The 23,834-nt window shown below is 39.7% G+C and overlaps 1 protein-coding gene across 1 annotated transcript in view; it reads right to left on the reverse strand.

Annotated features, from left to right (window-relative positions):
- The window catches only part of TMEM255B (transmembrane protein 255B), an 81,188-nt gene that overhangs the window by 20,302 nt on the left and 37,052 nt on the right, over window positions 1-23,834 (reverse strand). The window contains exon 5 of the mRNA XM_062601666.1: window positions 858-938. Within this exon, the coding sequence (XP_062457650.1) occupies window positions 858-938 (81 nt within the window). The remainder of the gene's footprint in view (window positions 1-857; window positions 939-23,834) is intronic.

Raw genomic sequence — 23,834 nt, forward strand, 5'->3', positions numbered from 1 at the left:
TACAGGTCACAGGTTTGTTTGGACAGGTCTTTAAGCGAGGAGGTCAATGAAATATTTTTGTCATGCTTTTTTCTGGAATCAACAACAGGGTACCCTAACAGCAAGATTTAAGCAGTATTAGCTGTTTAAGCTGATGAAATACTTAGCTAAGCTGTCTAAAATTATTAACAGCAACATTCCCCATACACTTTTTCACAGCTATGGGAGGAATAGTGGTGAAGGACATCTGGCTTCTTTTAAGTTATACCACTGCTTGTCTGTTTTCAATCCTTCTCTGCTTGATTTCCTTCTCACTTCCACCAATTTACCATAATAATAAAATGAAAAATAGGAAAATAAACTAAATATGGGCTTCTCAGGAGGCTAGCCATTTGGGCATGGATACTTTTCCGACCATGTTAATGTCATCGAGATAATAAAAAAGCTGAATACAGACCACTGACATTCTTGGCATATGCTCAGTAAATACAGAGGAGATTTGAATTCTTCTGGGGAATGCAGATGGATTCATTTAGATCTTTTCTATACCACTTGAAGTCAAGAAAAACCTTCTTAGATAAAGATGCTAATGTGATAAATACATTCCAGATAGCTACTATACAATCCAGATAGGATAGGAATCATTCAGTCCCAGCGTAAATACCCTGCATATAAACAGTGAAGCTGACTCAAAACTTCATTGGGTTTAATGTTTTGCAGTGATGGGAGGCTTGAGCACAGGAGGAATCACTTGTGGAAGAAAAAACATTTGGGTTTCTATCAGTGCCCTACACACACAGATGTCCTCTCAAACACTCGTCCCTCTGCCCCTGCTCCCCAAATCACAGCAGAAATGAACATTTGATGATGTTACTTACTTCTGTCTGGTAGGCATCATACAGGAATCCTATTCCACTTGAATAAAACTGGCATCTTTTGTTATGCAAAGGTCTGGGTTCCTACAAAGAGAAAAAATAGTCAAAAAACGCTCAGTCTGTAAGAAGTGTGAAGTCGTCATGTCCCATGTCCCCATGCTTACACCTCTGTGGAGCTGGAGCCAAAGTAGATGGTTGGATAAGCAGTTCACAAACTCGCATGCTGACTTTTTCAAGAATGGATCTCCTCAGAATTACATTTACCTCTCTCATTTTGCCAACAATCCATGTGAGTATATTAATTTTTCTTTGCCCTAGTTATCTCATTTGAGAGGACACTACCTGTACCCTTTTAATAACTTCCTTCCCCAGTGCTGAATAGTGCTGCTTTATGAGAACGGTCCAGTCACTCTCTTTCCTGGTACAGTTCCTTATCTAACACAAAGAATTGCTTTGCTATTCACCTTGAAGATATAGGAGTTCTTTTTTAAAGGATTTCAGCAGTGTCCACAGTGAAAACAGACAAGTTAAAATAGCTGATGTATTAAGCATTCTGCTTACTACATATACTTCAAAAGCCTAAAGCAAGACACAGAATAATTGATAAATGAACGCATTAAGGAGAAGCAATTCACAGTAAATTTGCTTTTGCCTTCTTTTCTGTTTATGCTTATTGCAAAAGAGGCATTCACTATCCTTAATTCATATTTTGCTTGTGACATGGCCCATCACATAATATAAAAGAAGAACACAATAAAATATCCTTGACCAGAAGGAAGACATGTGTTTCTAAACTTGGCAAATGGCCATTTGAAGGCTATTGGATGCACACCTCAGCCAGTCTCAGGACTAAACTATATTTGCCTAGGGCAGATTTGATGACTAAAGAGTTGTCTGTGACCAAGCATATATCCCAAAGCAAAAAGGGGGGGGGGGGAACAAGTTTTGTTGGCAACAGTGTCTTTTCTTAATATTTTGGCACTTTTAAATCTAATCCTAAACCACCATCTGTACCAGCAAAAAAACTCAAGTGCCCTCCAATACGTCAAACCTCTCCAGGAAAGAAAGTGGAAACCCACTTGCTGTCAGTCCCTCTTTCCATGCTAATTTACAAGCAAAGGTATTCTGAATTGTTAGCAGAAATCTGTGTCAATTAATTTTCACTGTGACACCATGGGTTTCAAAACACTACAGGCCATCTAGGAAAAACCCCATAACTGCAGGAAGAGCTGCACTGCCTAAGATCATTTCTCAGTATTCTGTATTTGTTGGCTAAGAAGTGTGAACTGTATAAATCTGCTGAGCCAAACTAGATAATCATTAAAAATGCAGAGCTAGGCAGGAATGCAGACAGGTCAATGAATAAAGCTCATGCATCAACTTGCTTGACTTTCTGATCACCCTGGCAAATGTAAGTGTTAGGACTTCAGCTCCTAAGGGTTGGGGAAAAGTTAACTTTTTGCATCTAAAATATTTACTTGTAACACAGAAGCAGAAGAAAAAAGTGCTGAGTAATTCTTCTTCTCTAGAGGGAAAGCAAATACCACACAAACTGCATGCCATGTCTTGAACTAGGATAGAGTTCTTCTGTAGGTCTGGGGAAGTGTTAGTCTTTAGTCATGACTTCCAGGGACAGAACTGGTGGGAGGACTAACAAGCTGTATTTTCTCTGCTAGCAGAGCAAGAGTAGGATTAGCCAAAGGCTTGGCTGCCCTTCTTTCAGACACTAGCATTCTCTAGCCCTGAATTCATCTGTTGCACGAGAGTTAAATGGGAAAGAAGGAGAGTGAGGACAGCAGAAAGGGCATGTCACAACAGCAGAAATGGCTTTTTATACCATGAGGAGCAAATCTATAAAAAACTGCTGTCCATCATATGCACAGCAGTAACAAACTTCACTCTGATCCTTGAAAATCCTGGAAGGGGGCAATGGTTAAGAGCATAGGGACTCAGGTGGTGTTCTCAATCCTGCTGGTGAGGAGAAATGGCTTAAGGAGGAACAGATGGATCCTGTGACTCTACAAGTGGTTGCATAGCTAATGTCAGCAACAAGGATTTGGCTTTCACACTCATGGTACCCTATTTGAAGATGAAGAACTGCTTGGAAGAGACGTGATCCACTTAAGTGGAGTAAAAATATTTTTGCCAATAGGATGGCCCATCTGGTGAGGATAGTTTTAAACTAGGAAAAACAGGAGAGGGAGATGAGCATCTACAACCAAGTGAGGAAGTAGTGGACTGATCTAGCAAGTGACATGAGCAGGATGATTTGAATAGGACTGACCTCATGATCAGCGTAACAGAACTAACTGGAGCCTGCTTCAAGAGTATGCACATAAATAAGGAAGCACCTACAGGACAGTACAGAAACAGCTCTCATACCTTTTCTGGGAAATCAGCACGATCGAGTGCCCCTCTGATGTGCCTGTACACTAACACGTTCACCATGGAGAACAAAAAGGAAGTGTTAAAATTCTGCATGCAGTTGCAGGGCTGTGATTTCATTGGAATCATGGTGGCTCACACAATTGGAAGGCTCTCATGGACAGATACAGGATGTTTAGGAAGAACAAGGCTGGGCAGGAAGAAGGGCAACAAGAAGAATTTCTACAGGTATATCAGCAGCAAAAGGAAGACAAGGGAAAATGTAAACCTGCTGCTGAATGGGGCAGAGAAACTGGTGACAAAGGACATGGAAAAGGCTGAGGTACTCAATAATGCCTTCTTTGCCTCAGTTTTTAATGGAAGGACTGGCCTTCAGGAATCCTAGGTCCCTGTGACCAGTGGGAAAGTCAGGAACAAAGACAACATTCTTAGTGCAGAAGGACCAGGTTAGAAAACATTAAACAGACTGGTCTTACACAAGTCCAATGGATCTGATGGGATGCACCCATGAATACTGAGGAAGCTGGCTGATGTCACTGCAAAGCCATACTCAGTTACCTTTGAAAGGTTATGGTGATCAGAAGAGGTTCCTGAGGACTAGAAGAAAGCAAATGTCATCCCATTCTTCAAGAACCACAAGAAAGACGATCTGAGGAACTACAGACTGGTCAGGCTTACCTCTATCCCTGAGAAGGAGATGGAGCAAATAATCCTGAAAGCCACTTCCAAACATATGAAGGACAAGAAGTTGATTGGGAGTAGTCAGCATGGATTTACAAAGGAGAAATCACGTCTGACCAACTTGAGAGCCTTCTACAATGAGAAGACCATCTTGTCGGATGAGAGAAGAGCAGTGCACGTTATTTTTCTTGACTTTAGTAAGGCTTTTGACACTGTATCCCATAATATACTCATAGACAAGTTGACAAAGTATAGGGTAGATAAATGGACAGTGATGTGGACTGAAGACTGACTGAACTGCTGGGCTTATAGGGCTAGAGTAGGTAACATGAAGTCCAGCTGAAGGCCAGTCGCCAGTAGTGTACTTAGGGGTCTATACCGGGGCTAGTGTTGTTTAACATCAAAACAGTGATGAGGTTTTGATTAGATTTTGTTTGTGACTGGAAGCAGCACTGTTCCCAGGGGAGGAGGTGAATGATTAAGCCATACCAGCTATTATTGCTTTATATTGCTTGCAGGAAAAGGGTGAGAGCTGTGACACTGAAGCAACCACTGTGAAGGCAGTAAATTCATTTGCATGCATGATCACGGTAAATGTGTACATTCCTTCATGCAACTAGTTTTGAAAATAGTATGTGTGGTCAATCCAGTGAACTCAAATCAAACAAATGCATGGTGATCTAGAGGATAAAGATAACAAAGATTAACTAATGAAGATAACAAAGATTAGCTAATGACTTCATTCGGGCACCCACAGAACTCAACACTTCAAGCATACAGGTTTTAAGTACATGTACCCTGGGGATGCTGAAAGGTTGAACGGGTAAAAGCTTCAGTTCAGATTTGATTTACATGCCACAGAGATGTTGTGGTTTGCCTGACTAAGGCATTTACATGAATAAGGCACCATGCAAACATTAAGAAGTGTTTAGTAATTCTCCAGTAACATGTCACACTGAATTAGCACCCATTGTACGTTATTTGCCTCCCTGATAGCAAGGAAAATGACACATATTTCAAAGCTATGAAAATACTCCTACTGGACTGCTCATAAAATACTCCATATTTTTATACTGTTTGCTACAGACTGTGTCTGAATATAGGCTACCCTGCAGTCCTTGAATCTACTGCTTATAGTAATACTGGTAGAGGCCAAACTACTTTTATATACTAGATATATGTGTTTTTCCAGCTATTAGCAGTGGCTTTAATATATATATCTACAATATTCTGTTACATCCTCTCTTACTACTGCATATAAATAAATAAGGTTATATTAAACAACATTTTCTGAAGTTAGACTTATGGCAGTTTGACTATATCTGCACATTATACACACACTCATACATAAAGTAAAATATCATAATATAATAAAAAGACCTGAATATGCACACACACAGCAGGAAAGAGGACTACTGCTCCTAAGCTCTGTGTAACATGGATACCAAATAACCACAACAAAGGCAAGCACAATTAGCTAAGAACTCATCTTTTCCAGATCTCAGAAGGACTGAACAAACCCCAACCACTTCTCCTTTACATCAGTAAACAAACCTAAGTACACAACCACGTTTCTATACAGGATTCTTCATCATTTTGTCAGCCTACTAGTGTTTGTCCTGCACATTTATCAGCACAGCTGTAGCTAGAAAATCTTTCCCACCTGCCCATCTCCAGTTAAAGGCAGTTACTCAAAGAAGCAGAAGAGGAATACATTATTTATTAGATATTACTATATTAATATTACATATTAATGGGAGGTATTACATAGTTCTGCTCCAACAACAGGGGTTGAGGAAGTTCCTGCTAGTATCTGGTCCTGTAATGGGCTATGTTGGGAGATACTTTTGAACTTGTGGCACTCCAGGAAAGCTTGATGCACTGAAGCCAAAGGAAGGCTTGCTGCTGAATTCAGCCAAAACAGGACTTCGCCTCAGCACCTTCTAAGATCAGGCTACTGAAGAACATTTGTGAGCCTCTGGGATTTGACTAGCATTGCTCCCACAGGGCTTATTATTAGTCACAGCAAAATTTGGGTTAAAATTTTCAGAGGTGTCAGAAAAAGTCTGGACACCCAGATTCCTTTAACCTCACACAAATCACAATCAGTCAGCCTTGAAACCTGCAGAGCAAGCTGTAGTTTTCCATAATCTTATTCCATGTTTTTTATTTCAGTATTTTATTTGCATGTGTATTAGAACCTAGGAATGATAAACAGACAGGTAAGAGGGAAGGCTTTATGCCACGAAAGAGAAGAATTTGGTCCAAATATAGAGGATTTTGGTCTCACTGGTTGCTTTTTTTTAAGAGCACACAGCAAAAAAAACCCCAAAACAAAAAACAAAAACAAAAAAACAAAAGAAAGAAAGAAAGAAAAAAGCTCTAAGGGTGGCAGCACTTCAATGCATTATTTTTGTAAGAAAAGTATTCTTTGAACAGTATCTTCTGTGGATTTGGTATAACATCTTTGGGGGAGGGAGTTGTATGGCTTTTAACTGAGGTATGGAAAGTAGATTTTTCTATTCCAGCTCTTGTTCCCTTGGAGAATGCATATATTTTGGATAACATAGGGAAAATTCCATTTCCCTTATGTTTAAGTCCACTTTCTGAAAAGTGAGGTATAGCATAAACTGTATTAACTGAAATTTATCTCATACTTTACAGATGCAGAATATTACTAATAATTTATTAAAATAATTATAGACTGAGAGGTTTTTTTCCAATGATTATAGTATTTATTTAGTTTTAGCTTCCATGGCTGCATTGATAGAAGCAGATTCATTGGTGCCAGGGAATGTTCCCAGGCCTGAAACTCGATCATCTATTCCATTAAATTGTTAAAACAGTGCGTGTGATAGCTTTGGCCTGAGTGAACTATCACTCTTCCAAAATAACTCCTGGGCATGATTTGGGAATTAGCCTGGGCCAAGGACCATTCTCAACGAGCAATCTGGACACTGCCATGCTGTTTGTGACTCTAAGAGACTCAAACAGTAAGGACGTGGGCCATCCCATGCCAGCTGGCCTGGGGACCACAGAACAGTCTTAAGCACATGTAAAAGACTAACAGATAAAGCTGAAAAGTCCAAAACCAGACTTAGGGTTATGGCGGCTCATTAACTTGAAATAGTTCATTTTCTGCTTGTTTCTTACTACTACATTTTTCTAGGTCTTTTTCATCTATAGCATAGCTAGCAGTGAGTAGGAAAGGGAGGTGCCAAGATTTTTCAAGTTTAATTCTAAAAGCAAGCTGAAACATCATTCTTCAGTGCCAGCTCAGCCACATGCCAGCAACAGGGTGCTCCTGGAGATTATTGCTCCCTTCAAGACCAGACTGACTGGTAACTTTTTGAACGCAGACATGTAAATATGAACAAACAGACGTTATAGCAACTTGCTTTTAGGCTTTTCTTGAGAGCTAGATGAAGCACAGGTATCTGTCTACTTAACACTTACTGTCCTTGTAGCTGGAGGCATGAAAGTGCCTGTGTCTGCACAACAGGCACAGGGGAGCACCCAGCCCGGAGAGACTTCAGACCAAAGAGAGAAGATTCTCATGAAAGAAGGTACCAGCATCGGAGGAGTTTGCGAAAGCAGACAGATTGGGTCACTGTGTGGGGCCCTGAGCTCAAGCCAATTGTATCCCACCCCATACAAATGAGCAGAAGTGTTCCAGATTTTTGGTTATTCTACATCTCCCTGTGCAAGAACCATCTCACAATCTTTTTCAACAACATTCCCAATGAGACAGATGAATGTCTCCTAAGGAATGCCACTGCTAAGAGCTCCTAGGGAATCTTAAAGAGTGATCAGTATAAGCACTTTTGTGCTTTCACACATAAACAAGAATAATTTTGTGCATTTTTTAAAATGTTAGAAACAACTTCCATGTTGGCTGTGACAAGAAATGCATTAATTAATATTTGGGTAAAAAGTACATATGCTCAATACTGTAGCAAGGAGCTACCAGCTGTAAAAAACAAAACACCTCATATTTCTGTGTGTCCCTGTACCTTGCAACTCCTACATAAAGCATAAGATTATACCTTCTGGAATCAGAAGCAAGGGGGTTTTTGTGATAATGGTTTTCAGCTTTTCTCCTTCACAGCTGAATATGCAATTTGGTTTTCATTGTCCAATTTCAAGACCAGAAGAGGCTTTCAGAACAAAATTATTTTGCATAAATTCACTATTTTACAAAAAGAGTGGAAACAATAACCTCCTGATTTCCAAATACTGACCCACATAGGCTGATGGAAAACAAATAAACTAATCACAATAATCATTTTTAACTGGCCAGATTCTTACAAACTCGTATCTTCTCTTGTGCTTGATAAAGAACCTTTGATCTCCTGGTAGACCAACAGAATGCCTTACTAATAGTTCATGCAAAGTTAAATTTTTGCATACGTAGTTTGTACATACACAGATAACTGTTAAAATACTACTCCTCACATGCCTCATTTAATGTTATGTGTGTAAGTAATGGTATTATTTTAAAAACCTCTGCATTTCACAGAGCAGTTAGGAGAAAAGAGGTCACAGCCCAACCGTAGGAACTTCTGGGCCACGCATGTCTGCTCCCAGAGGAAGGTGCCTCCCTATGCAGGCCAGCAGCCACCTCCCTGGGTTTCTCTTCTTGCCCATCAACATCAGGGACTGCTCTTACAGGAGCACCACGCAGCAGCTCTGCACCTTTGCTGTACTCTGTTGAGCAGATATGCTCCTTCAGTCAGGGCTACAGATGTTAAAAGCACAGAGACTTGAACCAGCTGCTGCACCTCCATCTCTCTTGCATTTACTTAAACATCTAAATGCTTAACAAATTGGTGATTATGTGACTGATAATCTGGAATACTGTGGTTGCTGCAAAACCCCATGTTTTAAAAAAAGCAACATTCTGGTAAGTAGTCCAGACAGCTACTAGAAAATAAAGCCCTGAATTCTGTGATTCTGTGGAGAGAAATCTGCAAGACAGCAATTCTAAAAAAAAAAAAAAAAAAAAAAAAAAAAAAAAATGTGTGTTATTTGAAATGAAATTGGGAAGTTGGGAAAGAACAATCAATTATGGAAAAAAAATAACTGTACTGATAATTCTTATTTGCTTTGTGTTTTGTCTATCTACCAAGAGAGTCTTTTCTAGATTATTAACAGCTGCTATTTCATTGTCCCTAATGCTCAGCTCATCAGCAGCTTTTGAACTCAAATCTCCGTCTTGTTTTCATTCATTAAGTGGGCCTCCAAGTCTACTCATTTTTGCATTTCGCAATTTTCCTCCCAGTGATACCATTACTTTTTTGCTGCTTGTTCCCTAATTTTTGCTCTGTAATTTGTCTCCTTATGCACATGATCTTAACTCGTAACACAGAAAGTCATGGACAGGGAGTCATGTCCTCCCTGTCAGGGAGACTACAGTGCCTGGTGCATGGGGTCTGGAAGGGTCACTGCAGAAAAAAAGGAGCAAGCCATTTTTGGACTCCCACAGTCCTACTTTAGTGCATCAGGTTGGCCCTGAGGTTATGCTACTGCCAAGGGGCTGCAAGGTTTAGCTCAGTTGGTTAGAGCATGGTGCAAGGTTGTGGGTTTGATCCCCATATGGGCCACTCGCTTGAGGGTTGGACTAGATGATCTACAGAGGTCCTTTCCAACCTTACCAATTCTATGAACCAAAGTTTTCAAAATTTTTGGCATTTTTTCAAAATTCAGCATTCACCAGGGAAAGAGGCCTATAATTAACAAAGTATTGAGTCTCTAAGCCTTATAAATAGATTTTTACATGCTCTTTTGACGTAAGCTGTGCACTTGACTATTGTGTGTTGATTCAATGTCTACATGTATTGTCCCTGCCTTGCAAGTCAGGGTTTTCAAATGTATGGTGGGGCAAACCTTTCAACAGCCAAGCTATCCTACTCCTACTGCAACTAAGAGACATTAATGATCCCCTGGTGCAAATAATTTGCTTCCAGCTTTGTTTAGATACTTAGGATGTAGTCAGGACAGTATTTATTTAAAATTCTTTGGGTGATGTCATGCCATGAGGGCAAGGATGTGAGAATCACTGTAGAGTGCAGTCACTGCTTATCTTTTCTTGTGTTTCCCTGTACACCCTGCATAAATATAAGCTAGAAGGTAATCTTCTTCCAGTTTAGGGGCCTTGTCTGTCTTGTCTGCTATTAGGAAATAATCTAAATCCAGTGCTGAAAATAGGAAAAGCAGCTGGTATGGCTTAAACACTTCTTTTCTCTCACAGACCAGATCTATTTTATGCTATGCTTTCCATGAGCTCTTTTTAGAATTTCTATTTAATTTGAAAGACCAAGTCCTACAGTATTTTCTTCTCTGAACGCTTAGAAGCAGTAGACAATAGTTTCAGGTCTTCCTAGGCACCAAACACTCAAAAAGCAGCTGCACACTGTCACAGCTGAAAGGCCACATACCCGGATCTGTCCCACTTCATATTTCCTAACAAGTTTTTCTTCCATTTAAAATGTTTCATTTTGTAGTGGTAGCCTCAGACTCAGCCTTCTTTATTTGGGGAAGATTTCTGGGCTTGTAGTACCACTGCAGCCAAATGAAAAGCCTTCAGATGCTGGAGAGGATCCACTGCTAGCTGATGCGTACAGAGAGGTCTGTGTTTGGATGGATATAGTTCTATTAGGAAAAAGATTAAATCCTATTCAAATATTTTTTCAGTTGCTTTTGGCTACCTTTTGTCTGGCCTGAAGATAACAAAAGAGCATGCGTAGTGCAGCAGGATGAATAAAGAAAGCAAAACCTACCTCCCTTGCACTTACTCATGCAGGTGCCAGCAGCCCGAGCACCTCTAATCAACACAGGTGCAGGTGGGGGCAGGAAGAAGAGCAGTGTGTGCACAGCTGTGGAATGACATCCCCATCAGCTTGGGGGTCTGCATGTTCTGCTGTGCTGCAAACCAGTTTGGCATTAGAGGTAGTCGATCTGGCTGCACTGGAGATTTGGGGACCACAAAAACCTCCAGGGGGGACAACTATTCCCTTAATACACCAGACCTTCTGTAAATCCAAGCCTGGCACTGGGAAGAGGAGTACTTTCCCTTAGCCAAGTTTTGGTATCTAATGTCTCTCATGGTCAAGTGGTAGACCTCCCAATTATACCTGTAATAGCTTTTGTGTAGTTAAAATCTTAGGTTTCCCATTGGCTTTTAGGTTTCTCATGACACGGTTAGCTGATATTATTCAAAGCTGTAATTTTAGCTATTGTTTGATGCAATTACATATTTAATTGCTTATTATAGTTGATTACTTACATTGATTACATTACCTTGATTATAGGGTTTGTTATATGAACTGATTGCTCTATCTTGATTATAATGATGATGTGTCATGTGAGTAATTATCTTTTTCACAAGAATGCAAGAACTGTTTATTCTGTTTCTGTTAATGTAACTATGTAATGTAATATAATATGAAGTACAGCCCTCCTCCTCCCCTTTTTCCTTATTACTATTAGAATAGATAAGAATATATGGGTCTCTAAGTGTACTACCGCAGGAACTGCCACTTTGTAAGAAACTAACCTTTACACAGCTGAAGTACTAAATATCTTGCTGACTCAAACGTAGGGTTTTTTTTACATTTATGATATTCTTGGGTTTTAATTAAGGAGAAGAGGCTACATCAAATGCGTCTAATGGAACAACATGTATTCAAACAAAATGCTTGAATCTTAATTAATACTGTAGTGAGAAACGCTGTTGCTTTTAATTTTCAGGGCATAGCAAAACACTGACAGGGGTTTTTAAATGTCCCCCATTATAATCTAGGCAATATAATAACATCCTGGTGTACTGAAGTTTTATGCCAGACATTGAGTAGAAAACACATAAAGTAGGTGTTTATGCCCAGGAATTTGCCATCAAAGCTGTCTGTCATGCCTGTAGAGGGATGTCCCCCACTGACAGACATCACTGCACACTAGATGCCATGGTGAAAGGGTCTGCCCAAGTGAAAGGAAGTGCAGGACTAGACCCCTAAATATGAACAGTAGAGAGTAAAGGGTTCACTGTAGAAGCCCTGGGAGAAATGGGGAGACATAAGTTATAAGATTAAGACAGTCTAAACAATTATTCATGTTCATGTATATGCTGGTTGTTCAGGTACCATGAGCTTTTCCCCATCTCCACTGGCTCATCATTTTGAAGCCCAAGTGCATTTCAGATCATATACATGGTGTTCTGTGCTCCAAAGATGAAAAACACTGCATCTTTTGGTATGTGAGAGCATGGAGAGAACTGCACTGAGGCATATGCCCAGGGAAATTCTGGGCAGGATCTGTAGAAATTCTTTTATACGTATGAAACCTTACAGACACACTTTTTAAAACTTGAAATTTCTCATCACAGACTAACTAAATAAATTGCAAGCATAGATTTCCATAATTTAACAATTTTGGTACAATACATCTTTTCATATGCTCTAAAGAGTTGTAAATGATCCTCAGTAAAAAATTTGTTGAATACCTGAGAACATACTGAACACTATTTGTAGCCATACAGTCAGCCAACCGCAGATAGCAATTTCTGCTACATTGTATTATTACTCCTACCTATCATGGTTTCTTCTTAAAGATCAGACAAATAAAACCTCTAGTCTCTTGAAATCTTTTGCTCGGGCAAACTGCAGCACACACTTAAATGTGTCCTAAATTTTTACTCCAATAGAATTTAAGGATTTTTTTTGTGCTTTGCTGGTTTAGATCAATGTGAATAAATGGCACCTTTTCCTCTGTTCACCTCACTAATTTCTGTTCAGGGCAATTCAAAGCACTGGTTTTCACTTAAATGATGGAAAAGAATGTGAAGTATTACTGCCGTTAATTCTTAATTCTGCAGCTATTACTACTTTCCCCCTCTATCTTTTTGAAGCTCTGATTTTTTTCTGACAGAGTATCTATTGTATCTACCTGTTTATAGTCCCTGGAAACGCTTCTGAGAACAGGAAACAATGAAGGAAATTTTTTTCTGCTGGCAGCCCATAAAAGGGAAGTAGATTAAACTTTTCAGAGCAGACTGCAAGATCTTTGCCTCAGTCACCATCTTTTGCATGATTAAATTGTTATTAACCTACTTTGTATGTTTTGCATAGATTTCATGATGGCTAGTGCTTTGCAAAGTAAGGACAAACATGGAAATAATTCATTTTGATCCCAGCTCTTAATTCAATAAAGGTCTTAATTCAACAAAGCTAAACCAATTCCCACCATCCAAACTGATTTTTGGGTGTAGAGGAGTCATGTAGTGCATTGAACAGATGCAGAAGATTACAACCTATGGAAACTAGAGTATCTGTGCCACTTTAAACATGAAGCAAATCCTGCTCACTTTCCCTCTGTGGAATTATGTGAGTAAAATGTGCAGAACTTCCCTCTGTTTCTCTATGGCTAATTTACAAAATAATCAATGGAGTCTGCATCTAACTAATTGCAATGAAAGCAAAGCTAAAAGAAAATGATTTAAGTTTCAAAGCCAAAGAAATAGGAAGTGCCAGATTTCCTATTACCCCCATATACTAGAAGTTCTGTTCTGCTGTGCAATGACCTTGTGCTTTCTGTGAGACAAGGTCAAGTAATTTAATGGCAGTGATATTTAACCATTAACTTTCATATACTCACATACACGTGTCATTCCTGTAATATTTCCTTAGAGTGCAAATCATTAATTTATTTTAAAGTAAAATAAAAGAGAAGTCTTACTCCCTCTTTATTGCATGCAAATGTAGTAGGATGTCCTTTATTGCATCTTCAAGGAAGTTTTACCTCAAAGCTTCATTACCGCAGCTTGACCTACCAAACCAATGACATTAAAGGGGAATCTGAATATGGGGTGCTAAATTTCAGCAAGGGAAAGCCAATGAAGTTTGTTTATTTGTTTGTGCCATGGTGCTAGGGAAAGCTAGATGAGTCCTTGCTTCCCCAACAGTGAAGGCTTCTGTCATTTACAGTGGCCTATATGAAGAGCAAGGAGGGCCTGAGACAGTCTTCTCTCTATTGCCTTGTCCTGTGGGTTGCAGTATGGAATGAGGAGACCATGTGGCAGGTGATATAGAGAGATGCAGCTGGGAAAGAAACTAGATATCTTTTTTTTTTCTTCCATTGACAAGAGAATTGCTCTTTCCAAACATAATGTGTGTGCTGTTTAATGTTTTAGACATTTATATTTGGTTGTCAGAGTGCAAGCTCTTTTCGCTCAGCAAAACAAGTCACAGCAGGGAAGAAAAAGGGATTTTTAAGAATTTTCAACTCGACTAAACCTGAAAGGAATTTCACAGAAGAAAGAAAAAAGGGGCTGTACAACTAGAGGGCTTTCTCCCTGCCAATATGAGACATGCTGCAAATGGGAGGGGAAGATCTTAGGAGGTTCTCCAAAAAAGGGTTGCAGTTACTTTCATTGCTGGAAAATGTCTGGCAACTAAATTAAACTACCTTACCAGCTTCTCTGTAATATCAATATACTCAGGCTGTATGTGCAGTACTTGGCCAAAAGCAGAGGAACATCAGACCACAGACTCTTCAGAAAAATACTCTGAAGTTTTCTCCTGCCCCTCATACAGTGCTTGTGCTCTACGTTTTAGCCTAGAAAACACTAGCAAGCTGACAGTTTTTCTGACAATAGCAAGCTGACAGTTTTTCTGACAAGCCCTTCAATGCATCCAGAAGAGTCTTTATTGGGCTTTCTTGGGTATTATCTGATACCTAAGGAACACTGTTTTTTAGTAGAGATACTATTTCAATTATGCTCATGTTAAATATTACGTTTCCTTTGCAGATTTGAAGTCCAGAAAATGTGGATCAGAAATCTTTATCAATGGTTTTCAACCAAACTGTAAACTCCTAAATATTTTCTAGCAGCAAACAGGTCTTGGCATAGCACAGGGAAACCTGCTGACAAGAGACAACATGAGTTTTTACCTGACCATAGAAATAGTCCTTCTTTTGAGACGCTGCTCTAGAATGACCTGCTGAATAATACAGACTAAATAGTTTTACCTCACAATATCTGCATCTAGTTCATAACATCTGCCTAAGCTTCATGAAATCACATAGAAAGGCACCTTGGATTTAAAGATTTCAGTGATGGAGAACCCTCCATATCCTTGACAAAGCTGTTCCCGTATTTCAGGACTACTACCATCAAAACTGTGTCTATTCTATGGTTTGAATCTTTCTAGCATTGACTTCCATTTACTGCACATTATTTCCACTTAAAAGCTTTTGTGTAACAGACTAAAGAGCCCTCTCTGAGCCTTTGATTATGTAGATACATTACAATGGCCAAGATCAATTCACTTCTCAACAGTTTCTTTTATGAATAAAATAAATGAAACTTCTGAGCTCTGTTGCTAGAAGGTGCTGCTCTAAACTTCGAACATTTTTTGTCTAAACTCCTTCCAAGTTGACAACATCCTTTGTGAAGCACAGAGAAACACCAGAGCTGGAGTCAGTAATCTAGCAATAGTCTCACAGACTATTTCTGTATTGCCAAATAAAGAGAGGCAGGGACTGATCTCCAAGTCTGAGACCAAGTGGACTCATCCACATAGCTTAGTTAAACCACGTAGTGCAGGTTTCTTTTGAAGAGAGTTTACAGGGGTGGTCTAAAACAGAGCTGAAATGGGAGCTAACAATTCAGCAGGGGTCTGATACTTGAGTTTATTGCATAGCAGCATAGTAGATGTGGCTACTAATACTTATAAAATGCCTGTCATTATAGATAACCCAACTTCCTCATCCTAGTGGGCATTACAGCCCACTAATTCAGGGGTCATCTTAGCTCACTTAGCTACATCACCCTGGGACATCATGCTTTTATGTTCAGACTTTTTACCACATTGATGCTTAATCCCTCTTCAGATCTGCTGCCCTCCAGAACCCAGTAGCTCCATCCTACAGCTATGTTCTTTTTGTCCACTCTTGTCTGTGCCTGTCACCTATAAGTACTAGCATGGCAAAAAGGCATCCTGAGAGCCCTCCTTTGGCCAAGGAAGATTCTTCTGGGAAAAACATACTAACCTACAAGAGCACTGATGTAATCACAGTTACTGTGGAGGGGATCTTCACTTAAAAGGAGATGATTTTGCTTGTTGAGTGTGCACCAGAGCAGTCAGCATGGTGGAGTTTCCATCTGCAGATGTCTATAACTTGTTCCAGAGCTCTCCAAATTAGGATACAGACCTATCCAGCATGAGGAGTTCTTTCTCTGTCTGGACTATGAGGATCAAGGAAGAGCAGTTATGTTTTGATTTAAAGTACATCCAGCTGCATCTGGATGCATGAGCGTAATTGTTATGTGAACGTAGTCATCTTGTAGTTGAAAAGAGAAATCTTGGAAGAATGACTTAAGCTGGCTGCAAGTGTCCTCCTTCCTCCATCTCTTAAAACAAAAAAGAATAAATTCTCTTTTGTAATTGATTGGTACTGTAGGAAGGTGTTTTGTGCTTCCTATTTCACTGTCAGATGCAAGATCTAATACTAGTACTTAATACTCCGAGATGATAGACCATTGCCTTAAAAATGCACTGTATGCTAACTAAAGCACTTTGTATTTAAGAAGCTCATCAATAAAACATTCTTCACCTTGGTGGACCTTCAGTGATAATGAGGAAAAGTGTCTGAGAGCTCTGCACTAAAGGTAAAACAATGCATGTCTTTTGAAATTGAACATCTTCAGTATAAACACCACTGTTGAGCTAGTGCTAGCTTTCAGTTAGACATGATTAGTGCTCACTCTTGCTAAAAAACCCAAACTCTTTATGGTATATGCTGTGCCATGCTATTATATTAATGAATCATGCAGGATAGAAATGAAATTAAAAGTAATTAGCTGTAATTTTGTCTCATGTAGCAGCATGGAGAAAGTAAAATGCATTTAGGATTTTCCTCCAGAGAAGAGTAAGAATAACTTAATTGAGATGAGAAATTACTTATTGTTGGAGTTGAGTCTTCTACTGCCAGTTGTCAAGGTAACAACTTCGTTAGAAATGAAATACAGCTATTTGTTTTTCTATTAAATAAGAGGCCAACAGACTCATTTAGAACATTTTCAAATGGCTTCTTAAAAGATCTGCAAGGCCTGGCCTGAAGTGTGCACGGCTTTGAGGCATAAAGGTAGGGCTTGAGACAAGCCATGGCTTTATGAAGTCCCATCGTAGTGCATAAATGCAGTCTTTATCAGCAAAGCTGCCAGGGAACCCCTGCTGCAATTTTTGGCTGCCTTTCTGTAATCTGCACAAGAAACTTCAAAGAAAAGGTTTGACATTCCTGGCCATTACATGTACAACCACCAGATGGTGCCACAAAACACACCAACTCTTGAACACGTATGTCCAGCATTTGCCTACTCGGAAGCAGCAAAGAGTGTGCAGCTTGCTAGTGCACAGGCATCCCTGCTTGGACACTTGTGCTTATAGCAATATCCTACCTCTCATCTTGTGCTGGCAAAGACACCTCTGTGTCTGCCTGATAAACTAGATGAGCAACCAATTCAGCAGGGGGAAAAACACATATGACATGTTTTTTCCCTTCAGTCTGACCCCAGGCAGTCTCATGAGCCTTAGTACTGATATACAAGAGAGGAGGCAGAAACATGAAGCCAGGGGAAGGAGGGTGCCACTTTTTGACAGCCACCCTATCTCAGTTGGCTCACAGAGATTTTTTTTGTTCTCAGACAGCTGACCTGAGCCACAGTACTCTGTAACCCATAAAACACTAAAAAATCTGATGTTTGCTGAGGCTGATAAAACTCAGACTGCTCATGTAGCTTCGCTGCGCTCCTCAGGAGCCTTATGCAGCTCCTTGTGAAGGAAGCTAGAGCACCAAGCAGCTCAGTGTCCTATCAAATCCATCCACTTGGACTTTCGCCTTGGGAATTTCCAGTCTAACATTTGATACTTCTTCTGCACTCTCAAGCCCTATGTTTCCCCCAGCTCCACCAGTGCTCACTGTAACTCAGCAGGGATAGACTTCATCAGCAATGCACTATTTAATCAGCTCTGAAACATACTGATTGGGCTTTCTGATCAATGCCCTGAGAATCTGGTTCCTGATGCTTTCCTGAATGCTCTCCCTAGATGGTAACCTGGACAAGGCAGTTTTGTTGAGCCTGTTCTCCACTGCTGAGGCAACAGTGTCTCAACTCTCCCAACTCAGGGCATTCCCCTTTCTGACTTTATAGGAGGGTTGCGCTTGTGCCCACAACAGTCCCAGCCACTAAAAGACAGCAGAAAAGAGCAGAGGCTTGAGAATAAACAGTCTATCTTCTTAGCAACTGAATGGAGAGAGAACAACTCATTTAGTTTCACTGCTGCTCGTTGATCCTGTGTGCACAGCCACTGGCCATATGATTTTGCAGCTTCTCAGACTAAAGGCATAAAATACCACATAACTAATAACATATTTTTCCACATGTTTTCTGTGAGAAAAAGGCAACATTCACCTTCCTGAACAGGTCTGTAGCTGTAGCACAGAGGCCAGACAGAATATGATGTTCGCAGCAATGTGTACATGTTTAGGGCCCACAGTAGTTCAATCTGGAGCGCCACAGCTCCAGGCAGGTCATGTGCTGAACTGCACGAGTGTACAGACACGTCAGCACTGCCACACTGTGACTGCGAATAAATTCAAAGCAGAGGGATCAAGATCCAAAACTGTAGGCAGCTTCCCATGGGAGGAAGGGTTGTATTTGCAGTATTTCTGCCAGAACTGGGAGTCACAAGGCAAAATAGTCCTGGTCTAAATTCTTTAAGAAAAATTGAAAGAACTAAAACTCACATCCACTCAAATGTTAGTTTTTCCTGGGACTGACTGGAACTGCAGTTTTATAATGTAACTATTTGTTCACTGGATAGGGCTACCATATTTCCATCACATAGTATGGCAACTTTTGAGCTCTACTAACCAGAGGTGAATTCCCATCAGCAACCTCCAGAGTAAGACTCACCTTCCCATCAAGCCTCTGCTCTTCCCGGAAAGCGAGTTTACATAATTCCACTCTTACTAAACAGTATACTGATTTAACATGCATGAAGAGAAGACAAATACTTCAAGTTTAGTTTCTAAACTTACAAAGCTGTATGTAATTACCCAGCTGATAATGCTTCAGCCATTCACAGCCCCCACAATCAAGTGGAAGAAAACAGAAAAGCTGAACAACTTGGAAGAACTTTTAAGATACTTTAGCCACACACCTCTTGGCCAAACTTTTTACTAGACCTTACAGTTCTCTGTAGCAGAGGAACAAGACTCCAATAACAAGGGGATAGCAGAGTACATACGCACAGCAATTCCTATATGTTGATTTATGCTGTCCCTTCACTGCAGCACATAAAACCAGACTCTCTTAAAAATCACTTTCTTTTAAAGCAAGTTCATGCCTGGCCATAAACCGCAGTAAAATAGAATTTCAGCTAAGCGGATGTACCAGTCATTAACAACAAGGTACACAGGGGTCATTATCAAAGACTTAAGTGCTATAAACACAGAAAATTCAGCTCAGATCATCTTTAAAAGAAAGCCAAAATGTTAATGAAATGGCAATTAATACAGCATTCAAACCTCTTTACTCTTTTCTGTCAGTGATACAAGTTCAGGAGAGAAATTTCATGCCTCTTTAAAAATGGCTGAACCTGAATCTAAATCCCTTGACTGTATTCTTTTAGTTTTTGTACAATGTCAATGCAAAATCCTGCACCTAGGATGGAAAAACTTTACACAACAATTCAAGTTGGCTAGGTAGCAGCTCTGCAAAAAAAAGAACTGAGGTGCCTGTGGACAAGCTGAACATAAATTAGCAAGGGGGTCTTGCAGCAGTGATGACCAGTTGCCTAGCAGGCAGTTTGACTGGGATGCATTAGCAAGAACATACCCTGTAGACTAGCAGAAATGATTATTCCCCTCTGATGAACCCTCATAAGGCCACATCTGAGTATAGTGTCCTACTTTAGTCCCTCTCCAATACAAGAAAGATATGAACAAACTGCAGCAAGACCAGTAGAAGGCCACTAAGATGACCAGAAATCTAGAGAACATGTACCAGGACAAACTGAAGAAACAGGGCTTGTTGAATGTGCAAAAGGGAAGGTTTAGGATGAAATCTTTTTGCTGCCTTGAACTACCTGAAGAATCATTATAGAGAAGACAGAACCAAAAAGGTGCCCAGAGAAAGGATAAGGGCAACAGTCACAAGTTGCAGCTTCACTTATACATCTTTTGGTGTTCTCATTCTTTATATCCCAAGCTCTTCAGCTCTGATCCGCCTTTTAGTTGTCTATTCTTATAAATTTGCCCTGATGTTGTCTGTAAATTCCACTCTATGCACAAGACCAAAGAACCGTTCTCATAGTCAGAGGAAACTTCCCCTGAGCCCTGGGTTTCTCCCAGAGCTTTCAGGCATGTCAGAGTTTCTTTTTATCCCATACTACAGGAAAATGTGACTAGCCCACATGTCAGTATTAATGTTTTCTGATTCCCAGTTAAGTATGTAAAAAGATGATACACAGGAATCATCTCCACAGCTTAAAATGTTTGTCCATGCTCTAGCTACCTGTCATCTTCCTGACCTCCTCAAAATGCTCTTGTAGAGTAATTTCCTTACCTCCTGAGTGGATTTCTTGTTGCTGGCTATTTTAGGTTCTGCCTGATGGATAACCATGAAGCTAAAAATCATCACATCACTGAACATTAATTCTTGGTTTGATTTGTTGCATTTGATTCTGGCTTTTTTTTTTTTTTTGAAGGTGAAGTGTGCAGCTGAAGGGGCCAATGGCAAAATTAACTTAACACAGTAAATTGCATCTGTACTATTTTTCAGATAAGCTAGTGCTACTTTAAATCAAACTACTTTTCTTCCAGTGTTTTAATTTTATAAGTGCTGTGCTCCAGAGCTTTCCGTTAAACAAAAGGTTTTTAAACAAGTCTTAAATAATTTAAATATCTCTTTTTTGAAATACACCCCCTCCCAGGAGTAATTTTGTCAATTTTATGCCTTCTTGAAAAGAAAACAGAATAGAGAAAGTATTTTATAATTCCATCTGCAGTTTTATAAGAGCAGGAGAAAATGTGCAACAGTAATAGTCTCCATTCAAAAGCAGGTACACACTCAGAAAAATCTATACTGTTGTGATTTGTCTTCTCAGCATCTCTCCCAACTCAAATGAAGTTAAAAATAAAATTAAAAACAGGAGACACTTCTTATTCTGAATTGATATTAAGGACGATGTTGTATTTGTTGGCTTCAGCTAGTAGTTCTCCTCCAGGAAGGAAGGGGCCTGTGGTCTTGGTATCATGACCCAGATACTGCAGAGGTGAAAAAGAATACAGCCCAGCTTCTCCTTATTAAAGCATTAAGGCTTTAATGCAGACCTAAGCACCTACTCTGACATTCCAGGAGTTTGGCTTTTCTTTGAGTACAGGATAATTTAGTCTCATTCTCCAGCAGTTATCCCCTAAAGGCAGTGGCCAAAGTACTAAGGGCACAACACAAATCTGAAAACAGTTGGTAAAAGCCTCTGGGGGAATGGACGTACTGCATTGTTACTGCTTCTTCTGAAGGAAATTAGCTAAGTAAAGCAGAGGAGAGGTAATAAATTACTAATGTAGCAGCAATGACAGCATAGTCTTAATGATCCACCTTCTTTAGAAAAAGTCCCAGCTTTATTATAAGACAAATTGAGAGTGTCCTTACACTACCCTCCTACAGATTTCCCCAAGTATGTCAGTCAGAAAAATTAGGTGATGTACATCTTTATTTCACTTGATTTTATTAAGTTCCTTGTTAGACAGAGGAATGGAATGAGATGATGTCCATAAGCACACATTAAGGGCATGGCACAACAGCAAGAAATGTCATGCAGCTATTTATGCTCTGATAAAGAGGAGGTAAATACAAACCTAAGTATCATAAATGAGACCCTGTTTCTTCAGAGGCAAAAGTATGATAATGTTCAAATACGATATTGCTGTTAGATTTAGGTAGGAAGTAATATAGTTTTCCAGACTAGCTAAACAAGGTATGTGAAAGGAACTTAAAGTCAAAAGAGTAAAAACTGATGAAGCAAACACCTAGAAATATGAAAGGGCTGAAGTTTATCTCTGTGTTTGAGATTCAGCATACACAGTGTCCTCTGACACAGTAGCTTGCATTACAGAAGTCAAAACTATGTCTAACTTCAGTAGTGGGAGTTGTAGCTGCATAATTGTATCACAGTCATAAAGTCAATGCAGCTGTTGCTGCATCCATCCTCCAACCATTCCGAGTGTGGACTGTATGCTGTACACAAAGGATGACTACAGATCACACTATATTTATATTCAGAATGGCACTGATCTTCTGAAGACTCTGCAAAGCAATCAGGGAAGACTAAGAAGCTGTCATACCATAAAGCATAGTGGAAACACATGGAAAATCAAGCAAGTCACAATGAACAGCAAAGTGAAGCTGAACTGGAGCTACTCCCATTGTGGTAAAGGCTTTGAACAGATAAACTATAATATTACAAGCCAATAGCATGTGGGAGAGTGATCTGTGCATTCAGTAAGCATGAAATGCAATTATTCTTTTTAAAAAGAACCCAAGTTGTTAACATTTTTCTTCTTATACAAGTGCAATTTGAACATTTCCTAATGATCAGATCAAAGCAGGCTAAAAATAAGTCTGATTCCCATGAAATTACGAATCAGGCCCAAAGCCTGAGTAAATGGCAATAGTTTTCTGGGGCACAACCACTGTGAATTTTCAGGAGCAGGTAAGGTGAGCAGGAATCTGCTTGTCCCCTCCTTTAAGTGCCTCTAATGGAAAAGCTCCCTAGGCTTACACTCCCATCTTAATCAAAAATAAAGTCATACCAGTTTTCATGCAGCACAACAGCAGTGCCAACCAGCATAAAAGCAAGCTGCTTCAGTTTCTGGTAGGCTCTGTTTAGCACAAAACATGATTTTAATGCAGAGTGTGTATTCATATTCACATTGCACAACTCTGTTGTTTATACCAATAGATGTCTCCTTCCTTGTGACATGCACACAAGGTTTTGAAACCCACACTTGGTATAAAGAGTAAAAAAAAAAAAAAACACTGTTTTACAGCTTTATGTTTCACATGATCCAGAGCCTAATTCTTCTGATGCATTCACTAACAAAAAAACCAGACACAAACACAAACACGAACAGAAAGATGCTCAGGCCCATGATATTTTGTACCAGTGTGGGGCCATCATTACTTGCTGTATTATTCAGCACAGTACATCTGAGTCTCAGCAACTGTTATAACATTTAACTTATTATGTCCTGATACTTTTTCAAGATTAATTAAGAAGTTGTCTTTTGATTGATTTTTAGGTATTTAACCACAAACGACAGAGCAGCCTACAATACGTGTCTGATATATGAAACTGATCTGTGCAAATCACCCTACGCTCCAATTTGTCTGTCTTTTCCCTTGATGGATCCTTCTTGCCTAATACTTTAATTCAAACTTTGCGAGTCAAAAAAATCACTGTCTTTTAAGTCTGTGTAGTGCCTACCTTGAAAAGGTGTTAGGGCATGAGGAGGATGCCTAGACACTGATGGGTGGTCATGAACTACTGGTAATGCTACTGCTCCTGTAGTACTATAAATGTCTTTTTGAAGCAAAGATGGTAACAGGTTTTACTGGAGGAAAGGGGATTGGGTTTGGAAGACACACTGGAAATATTAGTCACTTTGGTTACTTGATCATGCCTTTGATCAGGTATATGGTCAGGCCTGGGTTGTTCTCTCTCAGTAGACGTCCTTTCACGCAACCTCTAACCAAAGCCTTCCACTCTCTCTGCTCTCTTTGCTCCACGAAAATGATCCCTTCTGTGCTGGCACAATCCACTTCCCTGCTAAAGAGAGCAATGGCATTTTTGG

The sequence above is a fragment of the Rhea pennata genome, chromosome 1, assembly GCF_028389875.1.
Source record: "Rhea pennata isolate bPtePen1 chromosome 1, bPtePen1.pri, whole genome shotgun sequence".
Taxonomy (NCBI): domain Eukaryota; kingdom Metazoa; phylum Chordata; class Aves; order Rheiformes; family Rheidae; genus Rhea; species Rhea pennata.